This window comes from Meleagris gallopavo, chromosome 22 (assembly GCF_905368555.1).
Source record: "Meleagris gallopavo chromosome 22, MGAL_WU_HG_1.1, whole genome shotgun sequence".
NCBI classification, from domain to species: domain Eukaryota; kingdom Metazoa; phylum Chordata; class Aves; order Galliformes; family Phasianidae; genus Meleagris; species Meleagris gallopavo.
Genome location: NC_139425.1, coordinates 1,936,311 through 1,956,316, shown reverse-complemented (window position 1 = coordinate 1,956,316; position 20,006 = coordinate 1,936,311). Strand labels below are relative to the sequence as shown.

The 20,006-nt window shown below is 52.3% G+C and overlaps 1 protein-coding gene and 1 pseudogene across 1 annotated transcript in view; both read left to right on the top strand.

Moving 5' to 3' along the window:
• The first annotated feature begins 1,921 nt into the window (after nt 1-1,921).
• The window catches only part of LOC109364871 (uncharacterized), a 44,209-nt gene continuing 26,124 nt past the window's right edge, over nt 1,922-20,006 (top strand). Inside the window, exons 1-8 of the mRNA XM_085241835.1 lie at nt 1,922-1,991; nt 2,256-2,383; nt 2,953-3,114; nt 3,370-3,459; nt 11,066-11,189; nt 11,755-11,917; nt 12,173-12,261; nt 19,818-19,945. Of these exons, the coding sequence (XP_085097961.1) occupies nt 1,922-1,991; nt 2,256-2,383; nt 2,953-3,114; nt 3,370-3,459; nt 11,066-11,189; nt 11,755-11,917; nt 12,173-12,261; nt 19,818-19,945 (954 nt within the window). The remainder of the gene's footprint in view (nt 1,992-2,255; nt 2,384-2,952; nt 3,115-3,369; nt 3,460-11,065; nt 11,190-11,754; nt 11,918-12,172; nt 12,262-19,817; nt 19,946-20,006) is intronic.
• On the top strand, nt 15,422-16,679 carry LOC146542908 (uncharacterized; annotated as a pseudogene).

Below are 20,006 nucleotides of genomic sequence, written 5' to 3'. Positions count from 1 at the left end.
ATGGAACTGCCAAATTTCATAGTATCAGAGAATCACAAGGTTGGTAACAACCTGCAAGATCATCTAGTCCAACCGTCCTCCCACTACTATTGCTTCCACAAGCACTAAAACCTACCTTGTAGCTCCTCATACAGATGCCTCGTGAACACTGCCAGGGATGGCGACTCCACCACCGCCCTGGGCAGCCATTCCAGTGCCTGACCACTCCCTGAGAGAAAAAGCTTTTCCTCGTGCCTAACCTCAGCCTCCTCTGGTACAACTTGTGGCCATTTCATCGGGTCCTGTTTGTGGCCGGAGAGAAGAGGCCAAACCCCTCCTCATCACAACCTCCCTTCAGGAAGTTGTAGAGTGCAATGAGGTCTCCTCTCAGCCTCCTCCTCTCCAGACTAAACGGTTCCAGCTCCCTCAGCCGCTCCTCATGAGGGCTGTGCTCCAGACCCCTCTCCAGTTTTGCTGCCCTTCGCTGGACACGTTCCAGGGCCTCAATGTCTTTCCTGTAGTGAGGGGCCCAACACTGAACACAGTACTCGAGGTGCTGAGTACAGGGGCTGATCACCTCCCTGCTCCTGCTGGCCACACTATTTGAAATGCAGGCCGGGATGCCGTTGGCCCTAACGGCCACCTGGGCACACTGGTGGCTCATGCTCAGCCGAGCGTCAACCGACACCCCCAGGTCCCTTTCCTCTTCACACTCATCCAGCCACTCGTCCCCAAGCTAATTACGCTGCATGGGCTTGTTGTGGCCAAAGTGCAGGGCCCCACACTAGGCCTTCAAAGAAGCTTTCATTTTCAGAAGCATTGTCTCCATTTAGCTGACGGAAGTATGCATCTCACCTCAGCCTTATCGTAATGCCTACCCACCTTTCGGACGCTCCCTCTCATTATATTTCATATTGTGTTACAGTGTGTTATCTTGCATTCTGATACCCAATTTAGGAAATTAGTTTGTTTCTCCTCAGATCGTTGCCACTGTTTTTAATTATTTTGGGGGGCCTGTTTCCCTTTTCTGGAGGTGCGGATTCGTGAAATCCTTCCGCCTCGCCAGTACCGGAAACGGGCCAACCCAGCCCAGAAACCGTTGACACTCAGATGGATGACACGTCCTGTCAACAGGATGGTGAGATTTACCTGTGACATTTCCAATGGGGAAAAATCATTCCTATTTGGATAGAACAAGCAATTCGGTATGCCACAAACAATAAAGACCTCTCACGTTTTGAATACCATGCCAGGTATGTTTTCTATACCTCTGATCCTGGCCCACATCTGGGTGGGACCAGGCCTACAAAACGCAATTTTCCAAACTTCACAACTCTCCCCATTCTCTGTAGTTCTGCATAGTATTTGTCAAACACCTTTGATATGTCTTGGCATATTTGTGCACAGGCAACCACCCTCCAAGATGGGTGCTTTACAGATCAATTTCAACCAAACCAGAACATAAAAAGAGAAACAGCGACAGGAGGGGGGAGCACCTTAACTAAATTATGGTCCTATTAAATATCTTTACACCATCAAATTTCTTCCTGGGACATAAAAAAATGATGATCTCTACAGGTCCCTTTAACCCCAACGATTCTGTGATTCTGTTAAATTAACTCAGGAACATTCCTGGAAGGAAACTGTGCCTCATGCAGCCTATCTGCAATGGAAGACAGAGAAAAGCTAGTCCAGGCCCTGGACTCAAAGCAGGGGCAGCTGGAGGAGCTTTCAGTGAGTGCACCCAGAATGGCCTCCATGCAGCTGCAGGGTTGCCGGGGGGGGGCGCGGGGACACTTGGACGGCATTGTTATGCAACCGGGGGTGAACGTGACATAAAGCTGCAGGCTGGGACTCCGGCTGGGTGCCCTCAGTTCGCTGCTGCTGGAGCGAGAGGGGGCAGCGGAAGGTCGCAGATCTCTGAAAGTTCCCGCAAGGAGCCATGGAGGGCCGTGGCACTGCTGGATTCCGAAATCCAGATGCAATTCTGAGCATAGCGGAGAGGAGCGGAAAGGGGAGCACCATTTCCTCAGAGAGGGCTGAGTGCAGCGGCCCGGGCTATGTGGGACTGCTCTGGGGCCGGAGATGCTCTCTGGAGGCTGAGGGGCATCTTCTTATGCTGGCGCAGGAGAAGGCTTGCAGGGAATCGCGTCTCTCTGCACATCCCAAAGTTGGGCTAAGAAGTGGGAAGGGAGCTGCCAAAGGGAATGGAGGTGGGGCTGGAGAGGGGACTGGGGTGCCCGAGTGCGCAAGAGAGTCTTTGTCTTTGTCTTTCTAGCTCCGACCCGGAGGGCGGAAAGTTGGAGCAGGAGGTTTCGGGCTGCTGGACCTCCCACTGGGGGTCAAAATCCCTGTGCAGCCTGGCACCAAACCTGTCTTTTGGAGGACAAAGCTGGGGGGAAAGGTTAGAGGAGGGGGAAAGGGTCAAAAGGGCCTCTTTTTTTCTGGGGTTGCCATCATGCCATGGAGACCTTGTGGGGCCTGCTCGACAGTGGGAACTGCGGCCCTTTTCTCCGACCGCGTGGGGGAATGAAGGGACACTCCCGGCTCCACAGCAGGGAGACAAGCGAGGGCTTGCCAACAGCAGTGCCCAGTGGTCAGGAGAGTTTCAGAAAGCTGGGCTCTCCAATCGGATGAGTCTGCCAGCACTAGGGCCATCACCATATCTGGCACCAGACAAGCTGGAGGCTGGGGCCCTGCCTGCAGCTGCTGGCATTGCATTGGGATGCCATCTGGCACAGCCAGAAATGTGGAGACCACATCATTCTGGAGGAGTGCAACCTTCTCCTGCTCTCCCTCTTGGAGCTCTTAGAAAAACCCAGATGTGTCTGTTTGGGAAATGCACACAGCATGCTCCTCCTCCAGCTGGGCGTGCAAGAGGCCAGCCTGTGTGCATGAGCAGCTGTGAAGCATCTTTGTCTCTTTGCTGCTCTCTTCCTTCTCCATTCACAATCTGCAACACATTTCTTCCAGCTTCACCCGCCGTCTCCTTATTTTGATCTGGGAGTTCCATACTGTCTCCATCTGCGCGCAGAATACAACAGCCTGCATGACCCATATCTGCAGGACTACCACAACCGCAAAGACAACCTGCAGAACCTGAAGAACAGGGGCCTTGTCACCGAGGATGGCAAAGTAGGTTTGGATGAGGCCTGACCAGCACAGGTCTCCTCTGCAGGGGTTTCCAGACGGCCGGGGAGGGGGCTGGCACCCCAGTGTGAAGTCCCCTTGGCCCTGGGAAGGAGGGAGGAGGCAGCGTCCCCACGGCTGGGGAGGGAAGGGGGGAGAGGAGCAGCTCCCCTGCTGCTGGGGGCCTGCACATTTCTGGATGGCTGTGTGGGTAACTGCCACAACAGTTCTTGGGAGTCATCTGCCCTTGTCTCTCTGTAGGTTGTCTGCACTCTGAAAGAGTTCATCGAGTACAGGCAGTACCTGACCAGGCTGAAGCTGGAGAGGGATAAAATAAAGAGGCAAAAAGAGGTAGGCAAAACCTGGTGTTGTTAGGCACGTGTCCGTGGCATGGCACCGAGGGCACGGGCTTTATTTTATGGATCAGAGGTGGGGAATGCAGAAAAGGTGGGGGTTTGGGTATTTTTCCCCGCGGGATGGAAAGGACAACCCCGCCTGGGGCTGATTTTTCACAGCACGCTGGCATGCGAGGGCTGGGAATTTTGCTTTCTTGCAAACAGAGCACTGGGGCAGCTCTTCTTTTCTGCCCTCACTGCAGGGGTGAAGCAGATGCGGGCCCTCATGGGGGTAGATCATTTGCCTGCAGGGAGGCAAAAAAATTTTGAGAAAAGACCGGGCCCAAAACCCCTTTTCCCTTCCCCAAAAAACTTTGGGAGAAGATGCCGGGTTTAAAGAAATTTCCCAAGGGGCTAAAAAGGGGCATGGAGAAATCTTGCCCCCGCTCAGCCACTGCTGGGGACGTGGTTGGGGGGGAGAAAGGCCAACCACCCCAGCCTCACAAACCAACTGGGCCCCCCCCGAGCAACACCCGTCAGTCTGGTCAGAATAAAAGGGGGAAAGTGGTTTTTTTTCCGGAACCCCTTTTGGGAGGTTTAAAAAGCATGGGGCGTGCAGTAAAATCCCCTGTAAAATTTCCCAAACTTGGGGCGGGGAGCAAGGGTGCCAACCTCCCTGCAAATACCCTTTCTGAAAATGCCTCAAGAAGGAAACCAAAATTCCCCCGAGATCGTGAGTTCAGAGCTGTGTCTGAACAGCACAGGGAAAAGGAGAGTCTTCAAGAGGCATTTAAAAAAGAAGGGTTGGGGGGGGTGAAGGGGCTGGTTCCCCCTGCCTGTGTTTTAAGGAGGCCCTCCCTCAGCATCAGAAAAAGATTGTTAGGAAGGGGGAAACCCTTCCCCGGAAGGGAAGCCTCTGACAAAGGGGTTTCGCAGGTTTCCCTTTGACCCCCTCGAGAAGCTACTGGAAGCGTTTGCAACACGTTGCAGTCCTTTGCAGTTTCCCACTCTGAGAAAAAATTTGTTTCAAAATATTCTGAAACCTTCAAGTTTCCCAAAAACCCTCTCTCACAGAGGCACCCCCAGCCACCCCCGGGGCCTCTGTAAAAACAGAGCAGGGGGGCGGGCCGGGGCTCATCAGAAGAGGAGAGCCCGGGAACAAGGCAGAGGGAAAAAATCCCCCTGATCCAACAATTTTTAAGCTCTGCCCACATTTTCCAGCTGAGTCCCCCCATTGTAAAGGAGAGCATTGAAAATGCTTTCTCCAAAGTGAAGGAGGAGGAGCAAGAAAAACTGCTTTTTAGGCGTGCCAAACCCCTTTTCACCAATGCAGGTTTTTGAGAAAAAAAACGTTTAGGGGATGAGCTTCACCAAAGGCCCTAACCCTTTGGAATTTCCCCACCACCTAAACCCCTCCACCCCCCCTGCTTATGCCTCGGCCCCCCTGTCATTTACTCTTAAAAAAAATCTCATACGCATGCCCCAACAAAGGGGAAAATTCCTTTCAACCTACTGCAAAAAAAAAAAATAAAGAAAGAAAGAAATAAAAATTCCCGACAGCCAATCTGTTCTCTGTTGTTCCTTTTTCGCCTGCCAGCACAACCGGGGGGCGGGGAAAAAAAATTGCAGAGGACAGGTTTTGGAACCCCCTGACCCCCTTCCCCCTGATGGTTTACCAGAGCGTGGGACTGCCAAATTTTAAGAAGCATTGTCTTCATTTTGCTGACGGAAATATATGTGGTTATTTTCACTTTAAATTTTCCAGGCCCGTCTTTTCTTATAGGGGGCAGCAGTTAATTTTTTGCTTCTCCAGTTACAGCAGGAGGACGTCAGAGGGGTGACACGTGTTAAAAACAGGGTAGTGAGATTTACCTTTGGCCTTTCCCTTGGGGAAAAGTCATTCCTTTTTGGAGAAAAAAAGCTTTTTGGGGGCCCATCCACAGTAAAGACCTCTCACCTTTTTAATAGCAGCATCCCAGGTATGTCTTCTATACCCCTCCCCGGGGCCCCCTTTTTTGGTTTGGGGATTTTTTTTCTTGGCAGTTTTCCGCATTAGAGCTTTGTGTCGACCAGGGGGAGTTAAAAAGTTTTTGTTCGGGGCCCGTTTGCTGCCTTTTAGGGGGATTTTGTGTGTCTGAGGGGGGGGGGGGGGCGGCATCCTCGGGGGATTTTGGGACTCAGAAGCAGTGGGATGGGGCTTTGGGGAGGACCTGGAATTTCCGCCTTTTGCTCTGGCCCCGGGTTTACCGCCCCCGCTCACCGAAAAAAAAAGCACGTGCCCCCCTTGCACTATCGTTGTCTGACACGTACTTTGGTTTCTCTTGTCTGTCTCGTTTTTTTTGACGGGGTTAAATTTAGTAAATTTCCCCTCCCCCTCAGATCGCTGCCGTTTTTTTTTCTCTTTGTTAAAACTATCTGCTAGCTCTCGGCCCTTCCCCCTTTCCCCGAGCACGCAGCCCGGGGCCGGCCCGGGCGCACGGAAAGCCGGGGGGCCCCTTTTTTTTTTTTTTTTCCCGGGGCCCGTGCCCCCCTGCCCCCGGGTTATATCTGGGGGAAACCCCCTGGCAAATATTGGGGAGGAATGCGGGCAACTATGCATCTTTACTTATTTTTTAAAGCATTATATAGAGGACTGAGGCCCCTTATTTTCCTTGGGGTATAAGGGTTCCTTTTTAAGCTCCTAGTGTTCAAAGTCCCAGTGCTGGACCTCGTCCAAAAAAAGCATCAGCGTGCCGGGTTGGGGGCCCTTTCTGAGACAAGACCGACCCCAAACCCGCTGTTCCCTTCCAGGAAATGTTTCTTCAAAAGATATCCAAATTGAAGAAATTTGCCCACAGACCAATGACAGACACTGACGAGCCCCCCCCTGGTCCCGGGGTTTTCTTTTTGGGGGAAAAAACCCCCCCCATGCAGCCTCACCGACCAGCTGGCCCTGCTCCTTCATGCCATAAACTCCAGGCTGGCCAAAGCAGAAAAGGGAAAGTGGCTTTTTTGCAGCACAAACCTCAGGGAGACTCTCTGAGCACGGGACGTGCAATGAAGCTGCCTGAGAAGTTGCCCAAACCCGAGCTGGGGGGGGAAGGCCCCAAACTCCACAGAAGCATCCACACTGTTGCTGCCTCAAAAAAAAAAACACAGCCCCCTGGACATTACAAATTTAGAGCGATGTCTGAAAAACAACCCAAAATTCTTCAAGAGGTGACTGGCGGTGTTGAAAAGGGGAAAAGGGAAGGGGAAAGGACGGGGTCGTCCCGTCTGCCCCCAAAAGGGGGCTCCCCAAAAGAGCAGTCAAAACGTGCTCCCGATTCCAAAAAAAGCAGACCCTTTAAAGATCCCCCCTTTCAATCACGAGCAGGAAATTTCTTTAAAGGGGGGGGGTGCTGCAGGGAGAATACTGAAGGAAGTTTGGAAGTAGTTTTTTTTTGCATCCAGCACACCCCGTGCACCTGAGCCAAGGCCAGCAGCCCGGGGGTGGGAGCAGTTCATTTCTGCCATAACTTTAAAAACAGGAAAAAAAGAGCAAGGGAACCCCCTGACAAAACATCCTCCCCGGCTTCCCCTCACGAAAAAAAAATAGAAGCCGGTGGAAGTGTCTGCAAAACGTTGCGGGCCATTGAAACTTCTCATTCTGAGCAGGGGTTTGGGGGTGAATATTCTAAAACCATCAAACTTCCCAAAAACCCTTTCTCTCAGAGGCAGCCCCAGCCCCCCCAGGTGCCTCTGTCATGGCAACCCCCGGGGGAGGGAAGGGTGTTTCTCATCAGAAGAACAGAGCCTGGGAACAAGGGAGAGAGAAAAACTGCCCATGATAAACCCCAAACCAAACCCCCTTACGTCTCTCATCTGAGTCACTGCACGAAAAAGGGGAACATAGAAAAGGCTGTTTCCAAAATGCAGGAGGGGGAGCAAGAAGAACTGCCGGTTGGGTGGGCCAAAACCCTTGTCACTGAAGTAGTTTTTAAAGCAAAGAAAATTTTAGAGAAGGAGCAATGTTGGATGCCAAAACCCCGGGATCTGGGACGGTGGGCCCCTTTTAAAAGGGGACCCCTAAGGCTCAGGCAGGGCGGGGGCTACAGCTGAGCCCCGGGGGGCCCGCTGTAAAAAAGCCCTGCCCAAAAGGTGGCAAGGGGAACCGTCCCTCTAAGGGCCTCCAAAGGTCCCCCCATTTTCCGCCACCCATCCGGGGGGGCTCCGGGCGAGGGGCTCCTGGCATGCCAGAAGACCTTCAGAAGTCCCCGGTTTTCACCTCTTCCCCACCCAAGGGGGAAACCCAAAAAAAGCAAAAGCTGGGGAGCACCTCCGGCTCCTTCCCCTCCACGGGCCTGCAGTCTCCCCCCTCCTCCAGCATGTCCCAATTGCCCTGCCCAAAAAGGATGGGGGGGCCCAGGGGCGCGTTAAAAGGGTGTGCTCCCCCGGCCCGAGGAGCTCGGGGCCCCTCCTCCCACCCCCGAATCTAGGGGTCTCTGCAACCCCCACCCTTTTTATCCCTCTGATCATACGATTCACTGTTTGCGTTTTTTAGCCCCAACACACTTTTTTTTTTCAGATTTTAGAAACAGAACATTTTTGGTTTTTTGTAACCTTTTTTCAGCAAAAAAGGACTCTAAAAAACTCGGGAATTTTTTCCTGAAGGACATGAAAAATCACTGACCCCCACATTAACTGAAAACAACCAAATTTACTGCGTTTTTTAAAAGATGGTCAGAAAAAAATCTTTTTTTATTTCATGCATGCCTATAGCCTAGTGCTGTGAGCACTTCAAGGGAACTACTGGACCCCCTAAACCCCCCCACCCATCCTGCTCATCCCTCAGTCACTTTGTCATCTACTTTTAAAAAAAGGCCCCTACGCATGGGCCCCCAAAGGGGAAAATTCCTTTAAACCCCCTGCAAAATAAAGAAAGAAATAAATAAATTGATAGATAGATGAATAAAAAAAAAAGTAATTATAAAAAAAATAATTGTCATTTTGGCGGGATTATCACAATTTTCTCTTCTAGGAAATTACTGACACCCAAAATCTTCTCTTTTCCATCTTTCCCCGCCAGAAAATCACAGGTGCTGGGGAATCTGTTCCCCAAAAGGCAGCTTCAGGACCCCCCCGACCCCCTAAAATCTGCTAGTGTATCAGAGCATGGAAGGGCCAAATTTAAAGTATCAGAAAATAACAAGGTTGGGAAAAACCCGCAAGATCATCTAGTCCAACCGTCCCCCCACTACCATTGCTACCCCAAGCACCAAAACCTATTTTGTAGCCCCCCATCCAGATGCCCCTTGAACACTGCCGGGGGTGGCGGCCCCACCCCCGCCCGGGGGAGCCTTTCCCGTGCCTGAAACCCCCCTGAGAGAAAAAGTTTTTTTCCGGGCCCAACCTCAGCCCCCTCTGGTACAACTTTTGGCCTTTTCCCCGGGTCCCGTTTTTCCCCCGGGAAAAGGGGCCAAACCCCCCCCCATCACAACCCCCCTTTTGGAAATTTTAGAGTGCAATGAGGTTTCCCTTTACCCCCCTCCTCTCCGAAATAAAGGGGCCAAACTCCCCCAGCCGCTCCCCATGAGGCCCTTTCTCCAGACCCCTCACCAGTTTTTCTCCCCTTCCCGGGGCACGTTCCAGGGCCCCAATGTTTTTCCCCTTGTGAGGGGCCCAAAACTGAACACATTACTCGGGGGGCTGAGTACAGGGGGTGATCACCTCCCTGCTCCTGCTGGCCACACTATTTGAAATGCGGCCCGGGGTTCCCTTGGCCCCAAAGGGCCCCTGGGCACACTGCTGGCTCATGCTCAGGGGAGCGTCAACCCACACCCCCGGCCCCCTTTCCCCTTTACACTCATCCAGCCACTCGCCCCCAAACCCATTACGCTTCGGGGGGTTTTTGTGGCCAAAATGCAGGGCCCCCCATTTGGCCCTTAAAAAAGCTTTCATTTCAAGAAGTTTTTTCTCCATTTAGCTGACGGAAGTAAAAGTTTTTTTTTTCACGTCAGCTTGTCCCGCCTCCTTTCCTATAGGGGGCAGAAGTAAATTTTTAGTTTTTCCAACAAGGGGAGGAGCACATCAGTGTGGTGGTTTTAAAAATTTTGGTTATCGGTTTTTATTCCACATCAGGGAACGCAAAGGGAGTTAGAGTTTTAAAACCCCAGTGCCGGGTCCCTGCCCGGAAAAGAAAAAGAACTACGTAGTCGAGGGGGTTATGCGGTCGGGGAGGAGATATAACCCGGGAAAAGGGACCTTTTCCCTCCCTTTTTCATCAGGCTCTCCCCCCCGCTGCCCAACCGGGTTGTGCATCTCACCTCAGCCTTATCGTAATCCCTTCCCACCTTTCGGGCGCTCCCTCTCATTATTTTTTATATTGTGTTTCAGTGTGTTATCTTGCATTTTGATACCACATTTAAAAAATTAATTTTTTTCCCCTCAGATCGTTTCCATTTTTTTTAATTATTTTGGGGGCCGTTTTTCCCTTTTTTGGGGGGGGGGATTCGTGAAATCCCCCCGCCTCCCCAGTCATGGAAAAATGGGGAAAAGTAAACCATTTTGGGGGAGAACAAAAATTTTGGTTTTCCTCAAAAATAAAAACCCCTTACGCTTTGAATAGGAGCATGCCAGGTATGTCTTCTATCCCCCTTATCCGGGCCCCCATCTGGGGAGGACCAGGCCCACAAAACGCAATTTCCCAAAATTCACAACTCTCCCCCTTCTCTGTAGTTCTGCTTTGGGTTTGTCAAAAACCTTTGGGATGTCTTGGGATATTTGTTCACAGGCAACCCCCCCCCAAAATGGGTGCTTTTCGGGCAAATTTTAACCAAACCAAAAACTTTTAAAAAAAACAGCGACAGCAAGGGGGAGCACCTTAAATACATTATGGCCCTTTTTGTTATCTTTACACCATCAAATTTTAACCGGGGGCATGAAGAAATGATGATCTCTACAGGCCCCTTAAACCCCCACAAGTTTGTGATTCTGTAAAATTAACTCAGGAAAAACCCCGGAAGGAATCTGTGGGTCATGCAGCCCATCTGAAAAGGAAAACAGAGAAAAGCTAGCCCCGGCCCTGGACTAAAAGCGGGGCCCCCTGGGGGGTTTTTCAGTGAGTGCCCCCCAAAAGGCCTCCATTCATTTTCAGGGTTCCCGGGGGGCGGCGCGGGGCCCCTGTGACGGCATTGTGTTTCAACAGGGGGTGAACGTGACATAAAACCGCAGGCTGGGACTGCGGCTGGGGGGCCCCCATTCGCTGCTGCTGGGGGGAGAGGTGGCAGCGGAAGGGGGCCGATCTCTTTAAGTTCCTGCAAGGGGCCATGGAGCGCTGTGGCACTGCTGGATTTCGAAATCCAGATGCAATTTTGAGCATAGCGGGGAGGAGCGGAAAGGTGAGCACCGGGGCCTCAGAGAGGGCTGGGGGGAGCAACCGGGGCTATGTGGGACTGCTCTGGGGCCGGAGATGCTCTCTGGGGGGTGAGGGGCATCTTCTCATGCGGGGGCAGGAGAAGGCTTGCAGGGAATCGCGTCTCTCTGCACATCCCAAAAAAGGGCTAAGAAGTGGGAAGGGGGCTGCCAAAGGGAAAGGGGGTGGGGCTGGAGAGGGGGCTGGGGTCCCCAGGGGGGCAAGAGAGTTTTTTTCTTTTTCTTTCTAGCTCCGACCCGGAGGGAAGAAAGTTGGGGCAGGAGGGAGCGGGCTGCTGGGCCTCCCCCTCGGGGGCAAAAACCCCGTGCACCTTGGGACCAAGCCTTTCTTTTGGAGGGCAAAGCTGGGGGAAAAGGGGAGAGGAGGAGGAAAGGGTCAAAAGGGCCCCTTTTTTCCGGGGGTTTCCCTCATCCCATGGAGACCTTGTGGGGCCTGCCCGACAGTGGGAAATGCGGCCCTTTTTTCCCACCGCGTGGGGGAAAAAAGGGAAACCCCCGGCTCCACAGCAGGGGGACAAACGAGGGGTTTCCAACAGCAGTGCCCCGTGGTCAGGGGAGTTTTAAAAAACTGGGGTCCCCAATCGGATGAGGTTGCCAGCAAGGGGGCCATCACCAAAACTGGCACCAGACAAACAGGAGGCTGGGGCCCCCCCTGCCGCTGCTGGGAGTGCCTTGGGGGGCCCTTTGGGACAGCCCGAAATGTGGAGACCAGATCATTCCCGGAGGGTGCAACCTTTTCCTGCCCTCCCTCTTGGAGGTCTTAGAAAAACCCAGATGTGTCTGTTTGGGAAAAAAACACAGCATGCTCCTCCTCCCGTGGGGGGGGAAAAAGGCCAGCCTGTGTGCGTGAGCAGCTTTGAAGCATCTTTGTCCTTTTGCCCCTCCTTTTCCCCTTTACACTCTGCAACCCCTCTCTTCCAGCTTCCCCAGCCTTCTCCTTATTTTGATCGGGGAGATCCAAACTGTCGCCATCGGGCCGCAGAAAAAAACACCCTGCATGACCCATATCTGCAGGACTCCCCCAACCGCAAAGACAACCTGCAAAACCCGAAGAACAGGGGCCTTTTCACCGAGGATGGCAAAGGGGGTTTGGGTGAGGCCTGACCAGCACGGGGCTCCCCTGCAGGGGTTTCCCGACAGCCGGGGGGGGGCCCGGCACCCCAGTGGGGAGTCCCCTTGGCCCCGGGAAGGAGGGGGGAGGCAGCGTCCCCCCGGCGGGGGAGGGAAGGGTGGGGGGGGGCAGCTCCCCTGCTGCTGGGGGCCTGAACATTTCTGGAAGGCTGTGTGGGTAACGGCCACAACAGTTCTTGGGGGTAATCTCCCCTTGTCCCTCTGGGGGTTTTCTGCACTCTGAAAGGGTTAAAAGAGTACAGGAAATACCTGACCGGGCTAAAACTGGAGCGGGAGAAAAAAAAGAGGCAAAAAGGGGGAGGAAAAACCCGGGGTTGGTAGGCACGTGTCCGGGGCATGGCACCGAGGGCCGGGGGTTTTTTTGGGGGGTCTGAGATGGGGAATGCAGAAAAGGTGAGGGCTGGGTTAGTTTTCCCCGCGGCAGGGAAAGGACAACCCTCCCGGGGGGTTATTTATAACAGCACGCGGGGATGCGAGGGCGGGGAATGTTGCTTGCTTGCAAACAGAGCACTGAGGGAGCTTTTCTCTTCTGCCCTCACTGCAGGGGTAAAGCAGATGCTGGCCCTCATCGGTGTAGATCATCACCCCGCAGGGGGGGAAAAAATTTTTGAGAAAAAACCCGGCCAAAATCCACTTTTCCCTTCCGGGAAAATTTTGGTCAAAAAATCCCCGGTTCAAAGAAATCTGCCCAGGGACAAAAAAAGGAAATGGAGAAATCTTGTTTGCGCTCAGCCCCTGCGGTGGCCGTGGTTGTGGAGGGGAAAGGGAGTCCCCGGCCCCCTCACAAACCAGCTGGCCCTCCTCCGAGAAAAACTCGTCATTCTGGTCAGAATAAAAGGGTGAAAGGGGGTTTTTTTCAGGAAGCCTTTTTGGCAGTTTTAAAGAGCATGGGGGGTGCAGTGAAGTCACCTGTAAATTTGCCTAAACTTGGGGGAAGCACCAAGGGTGCCAAGCTCCCTGCAAAAAACCCTTTTAAAAATGCCCCAAGAAGGAAGCCCCAACCCCACAGAGATCGTGAGTTCAGAGCTGTGTCTGAAAAGCACGGGGAAAAGCAGAGTCTTCAAGAGGCACTTAAAAAAGAAGATTTGGGGGGGGAAAAGGCGCGGGGTCCCCCTGCCAGTGCTTTAAGGGGGCCCCCCCTCAGCATAAAACAAAGATTTTTGGGAAGTGGGAAACCCTTCCCCCCAATGGAAACCTTTGAAAAAAATTCTTCGCGGGTTTCCCTTAGAGCCACTCGAGAAGCTTCTGGAAGCGTCTGCAACACTTTGCAGTCCTTTGCGGGTTCCCCCCCCAAAAAAAAGTTTGTTGCTAAAATTTTTGAAACCTTAAAACTTCCCAAAAACCCTCTCTCTAAAAGGCACCCCCAGCCACCCCCGGTGCCCCTGTCAGGGCAGAGCAGGAGGGCGGGACGAGGCTCATCAAAACAAAAGACCCTGGCAAAAAGGCAGGGAAAAAAGCTCCCCGTGACCCAACCAATGCCAAGCCCCGCTGACATTTTCCCGCTGAGTCCCCGAATTTTAAAGGAGAGAAAAGAAAATGCTGTCCCCAAAGGGAAGGAGGAGGAGCAAGAAAAAATGCTTCTTAGGGGTCCCAAAACCCTTGTCACCAATGCATTTTTAAAAGCAAAAAAAATTTTAGGGGGTGAGCTGCGCCAAAGGCCCAAACCCTTTGGAAATTCCGGACCCCCAAAACCCCTCCACCCCCCCCGCTCATCCCCCAATCACCGGGTCTTTTACTCTTAACAAAAAACTCATACCCCTGCCCCAAAAAAGGGGAAAATTCCTTTTAACCTACTGCAACATAAATACATAAAGAAAGAAAGAAAAAAAAATTCCTGACAGCCAATCTGTTCTCTGTTGTTCCTTCTTCGCCTGCCAGCACATCGCAGGTGCTGGGGAATCTGATTGCAGAGGACAGCTTCAGGAGCCCCCTGAGCCCCTTCAGCCTGATGGTTTACCAGAGCGTGGGACTGCCAAATTTCAAGAAGCATTGTCTTCAGTTAGCTGACGGAAGTATATGTGGTTATTTTCACGTTAGCTTGTCCAGTCCAGTCTTTTCTTATAGGAGGCAGCAGTTAAGTTTCTGCTTCTCCAGTTACAGCAGGAGGACGTCAGATGGATGACACGTGTTGACAACAGGGTAGTGAGATTTACCTGTGGCATTTCCAGTTGGGAACAGTCATTCCTATTTGCAGAAAACAAGCATTTTGGTGTCCCATCCACAGTAAAGACCTCTCACGCTTTGAATAGCAGCATGCCAGGTATGTCTTCTATACCTCTGCTCCTGGCCCACTGTTGTGGTTTGGTGATTTTTATTCTTGGCAGTATTCCGCATCAGAGCATTGTGTCGACCAGTGGGAGTTAAAGAGTTTATGTTCTGGTCCCGTTTGCTGCCTTTTATGGGCATTTTGTGTGTCTGATGGGAGGGGAGGGGCGGCATCCTCGGAGGACTTTGGCACTCAGAAGCAGTGGGATGGAGCTCTGGAGAGGACCTGAAGTGTCTGCCTTTCGCTCTGGCCCCGGCTCAGCCGTCCCAGCTCACCGAGAAGAAAAGCACGTGCTTCCCTCGCACTATCGTTGTCTGACACGTACTTTGGATACTCTTGTCTGTCTCGTTTTGTTTGACTGGGTTAAATTCAGTAAATTACCGCTCCTCCTCAGATCGCTGCCGTTGTGTTTTCTCTTTGTTAAAACTATCTGCTAGCTCTCTGCCCTTCCCCCTGTCCCAGAGCACGCAGCCCGGGGCCGGCACGGTCGCACGGCAAGCCGTGGGTACCCCTTTTTTTTTCTTTTTCCCGGGGCCTGTGCCCCCGTGTCACGGGCTTATATCTAGGGATAACCCCATGACAACTATTGGTGAGGAATGCGGGCAACTATGCATCTTTACTTCATCTTAAGAGCATTATATAGAGGACTGAGGACCATTATGTTCATTATGTTCCTTGGAGTATATTGGTTCCTTTTTAAGCTCCTCATGTTCAGTGTCGCAGTGCTGGACCTCGTCGGCATAAAGCATCAGCATGCAGGGTTGGAGGCACTTTCTGAGACAAGACCGAGCCTAAACCTGCTGTTCCCTTCCAGGACATGTTTCTTCAAAAGATATCCAACTTGAAGAAATCTGCCCACAGACCAATGACAGACACTGACGAGCTCCCGCCTGGTCCTGGGGATTACATTGTGGGTAAGAAAGCCAGCCCCATGCAGCCTCACAGACCAGCTGGCCCTGCTCCTTCATGCCATAATCTCCAGTCTGGCCAACGCAGAAGAAGGAATGTGGCTTTCATGCAGCACAAACCTCAGGGAGACTCACTGAGCACGGGACGTGCAATGATGCTGCCTGAGAAGTTGCCCAAACCTGAGCTGGGCAGGGAAGGCTCCAAACTCCACAGAAGCATCCACACTGTTGCTGCCTCAAAAACAAAAACACAGTTCCCTGGACATTACGAATTCAGAGCGATGTCTGAAAAACAAGCCGACATTCTTCAAGAGGTGACTGGGACGGTGTTGAGAGAAGGAACAGGGAAGTGGAAGGCACTGGATCGTCCTGTCTGCTCCTCAAGGAGGGCTCCCCAAAAGAGCAGTCAAAACGTGCTCACGAGTGCCAAAAGAGCAGAGCCTTCAAAGATGCCACGTTTCAATCACGAGCAGGAAATTGCATTGATGGCGTGGGATGCTGCAGGGAGAATACTGAAGGAAGTTTGGAAGTAGCATTCATTTGCATCCAGCACAGCCAGTGCACCTGAGCCAAGGCCAGCAGCCAGGCTGTGGGAGCAGTCCATTACTGCCATAACTTTCAAAACAGGAAAACAAGAGCAAGAGAAGCCTCTGACAAAGCATCCTCGCAGGCTTCCCCTCACGAAATCAAACTAGAAGCCGCTGGAAGTGTCTGCAACACGTTGCGGTCCATTGTAGCTTCTCATTCTGAGCAGGAGTTTGGTGCTGAATATTCTGAAACCATCAAACTTCCCAACAACCATTTCTCTCAGAGGCAGCCACAGCCATCCCAGGTGCCTCTGTCATGGCAGAGCCGGACAGACGGAAGGATGATGCTCATCAGAAGAGCAGAGCCTGGCAACAAGGCAGAGAGAAAAGCTGCCCATGATCCAACCAATGCCAAACACTCTGACGTCTCTCATCTGAGTCACTGCACTGTAAAGGAGAGCATTGAAAAGGCTGTCTCCAAAGTGCAGGAGGAGGAGCAAGAAGAACTGCTGCTTGAGTGTGCCAAATCCATTGTCACTGAAGTAGTTTTAAAAGCAAAGAAAATTGTAGAGAATGAGCAATGTTGGATGCCAACACCCCGGCATCTGGGACGGTGGGCTCCGTATCAGAGCAGAGCTCTAAGGCTCAGGCAGCGCGTGGGCTACAGCTGAGCTCTGGGAGGCCTGCTGTCAAAGAGCCCTGCCCAAGAGGTGGCAAGGAGAGCCGTCCCTCTAAGGACCTCCAAAGCTCACCTCATCTCCTGCCACCCATCCGGTGTGGCTCTGGGCGAGGTGCTCCTGGCATGCCAGAAGACCTTCAGAAGTCCCTGGATTGCACCTCTTCCACACCCACGTGGGAAACCCAAACAGAGCAGAAGCTGGGGAGCACCTCCGGCTCCTTCCCCTCCACGGGCCTGCAGTCTGCCCGTTCCTCCAGCATGTCCCAATTGCCCTGCCCAGACAGGAGCTCGGCGCCCAGGGGCGCGTGTCAAGGCTGTGCTGCCCAGGCCTGAGGAGCTCAGGGCACCTCCTCCCAGCCCAGAATCTAGAGGTCTCTGCTAACCTCAGCCTTTCTATGCCTCTGATCATACGATTCACTGTTTGCGTTTGTTAGCCGCAACACACTTTTGTTCTTCAGACTTGAGAAACAGAACATTATTGGTGTTCTGTAACCTATCATCAGCAAAGAAGGACTCTGAAATACTCTGGAAGTGTCTCCTGAAGGACATGATTATGCACTGACCTCCACATTAACTGCACGCAACCTAATTCACTGCGTTTTCTACAAGATGGTCAGAAAAAAATCTTTCGTTATTTCATGCATGCCTATAGCCTAGTGCTGTGAGCACTTCAAGGGAACTACTGGACCACCTAAAGCCCTCCACCCATCCTGCTCATGCCTCAGTCACTGTGTCATCTACTATGAAAGACAGTCTCCTACGCATGTCCATCCAAAGGGGAAAGTTCCTTTCAACCTCCTGCAAAATAAAGAAAGAAATAAATAAATAGATAGATAGATGAATAAATAAAAATTACTGACAGCCAAACTCTTCTCTCTTCCATCTTTGCCTGCCAGCACATCACAGGTGCTGGGGAATCTGATTGCCAGAGGACAGCTTCAGGAGCCCCCTGAGCCTCTGAAGTCTGCTAGTGTATCAGAGCATGGAACGGCCAAATATCATAGTATCAGAGAATCACAAGGTTGGTAACAACCTGCAAGATCATCTAGTCCAACCGTCCTCCCACTACTATTGCTACCACAAGCACTAAAACCTATCTTGTAGCTCCTCATCCAGATGCCTCTTGAACACTGCCAGGGATGGCGACTCCACCACCGCCCTGGGCAGCCATTCCAGTGCCTGACCACTCCCTGAGAGAAAAAGCTTTTCCTCGTGCCTAACCTCAGCCTCCTCTGGTACAACTTGTGGCCATTTCCTCGGGTCCTGTTTGTGGCCGGAGAGAAGAGGCCAAACCCCTCCTCATCACAACCTCCCTTCAGGAAGTTGTAGAGTGCAATGAGGTCTCCTCTCAGCCTCCTCCTCTCCAGACTAAACGGTCCCAGCTCCCTCAGCCGCTCCTCATGAGGCCTGTGCTCCAGACCCCTCACCAGTTTTGCTGCCCTTCTCTGGATACGTTCCAGGGCCTCAATGTCTTTCCTGTAGTGAGGGGCCCAACACTGAACACATTACTCGAGGTGCTGAGTACAGGGGATGATCACCTCCCTGCTCCTGCTGGCCACACTATTTGAAATGCAGGCCGGGATGCCGTTGGCCCTAACGGCCACCTGGGCACACTGCTGGCTCATGCTCAGCCGAGCGTCAACCGACACCCCCAGGTCCCTTTCCTCTTCACACTCATCCAGCCACTCGTCCCCAAGCCTATTACGCTGCATGGGCTTGTTGTGGCCAAAGTGCAGGGCCCCGCACTTGGCCTTCAAAGAAGCTTTCATTTCAAGAAGCATTGTCTCCATTTAGCGGACAGAAGTATATGTGTTTATTTTCACGTCAGCTTGTCCAGCCTCCTTTCCTATAGGAGGTAGCAGTAAAGTTTCAGCTTCTCCAACAATGGCAGGAGCACATCAGTGTCGTGGTTTTATGACTTTTGGTTATCGGTATTTATTCCACATCATGGAGCGCAATGGGAGTTAGAGTCTTAATGCTCCAGTGCCGGGTACCTGTCCGGAATAGAAGAAGAACTACGTAGTCGAGGGGGCTATGCGGTCAGAGAGGAGATATAACCCTGGCAAGGTCACCTGATGCTTCCCTTCTTCATCAGGCTCTCCTCCCTGCTGCTCAACCGGATTGTGCATCTCACCTCAGCCTTATCGTAATGCCTACCCACCTTTCGGACGCTCCCTCTCATTATATTTCATATTGTGTTACAGTGTGTTATCTTGCATTCTGATACCACATTTAGGAAATTAGTTTGTTTCTCCTCAGATCGTTGCCACTGTTTTTAATTATTTTGGGGACCCTGTTTCCCTTTTCTGGAGGTGCGGATTCGTGAAATCCCTCCGCCTCGCCAGTCACGGAACAATGGGGAACAGTCATTCCTATTTGGAGAGAACAAGCAATTCGGTATGCCATCAACAATAAAGACCTCTCACGCTTTGAATAGCAGCATGCCAGGTATGTCTTCTATACCTCTGATCCTGGCCCACATCTGGGTAGGACCAGGCCTACAAAACGCAATTTTCCAAACTTCACAACTCTCCCCATTCTCTGTAGTTCTGCATAGGATTTGTCAAACACCTTTGGTATGTCTTGGCATATTTGTGCACAGGCAACCACCCTCCAAGATGGGTGCTTTACAGGTCAATTTCAACCAAACCAGAACATTTTAAGAGAAACAGCGACAGCAAGGAGGAGCACCTTAACTACATTATGGTCCTATTAGATATCTTTACACCATCAAATTTCATCCTGGGACATGAAGAAATGATGATCTCTACAGGTCCCTTCAACCCCAACGATTCTGTGATTCTGTGAAATTAACTCAGGAACAATCCTGGAAGGAATCTGTGCCTCATGCAGCCTATCTGCAATGGAAGACAGAGAAAAGCTAGTCCAGGCCCTGGACTCAAAGCAGGGCCAGCTGGAGCAGCTTGCAGTGAGTGCACCCAGAATGGCCTCCGTGCAGCTGCAGGGTTGCCGGGTGGCGGCGCGGTGACACTGTGACGGCATTGTGATGCAACAGGGGGTGAACGTGACATAAAGCTGCAGGCTGGGACTGCGGCTGGGTGGCCTCAGTTCGCTGCTGCTGGAGCGAGAGGTGGCAGCGGAAGGTCGCAGATCTCTGAGAGTTCCTGCAAGGAGCCATGGAGCGCTGTGGCACTGCTGGATTCCGAAATCCAGATGCAATTCTGAGCATAGCGGGGAGGAGCGGAAAGGTGAGCACCGGGTCCTCAGAGAGGGCTGAGTGCAGCAGCCTGGGCTATGTGGGACTGCTCTGGGGCCGGAGATGCTCTCTGGAGGCTGAGGGGCATCTTCTCATGCTGGCGCAGGAGAAGGCTTGCAGGGAATCGCGTCTCTCTGCACATCCCAAAGTTGGGCTAAGAAGTGGGAAGGGAGCTGCCAAAGGGAATGGAGGTGGGGCTGGAGAGGGGACTGGAGTGCCTGAGTGCGCAAGAGAGTCTTTGTCTTTGTCTTTCTAGCTCCGACCCGGAGGACAGAAAGTTGGAGCAGGAGGTAGCGGGCTGCTGGACCTCCCACTCGGGGTCAAAATCCCTGTGCAGCCTGGCACCAAGCCTGTCTTTTGGAGGACAAAGCTGGGGGAAAAGGTGAGAGGAGGAGGAAAGGGTCAAAAGGGCCTCTTGTCTCCTGGGGTTGCCATCATGCCAT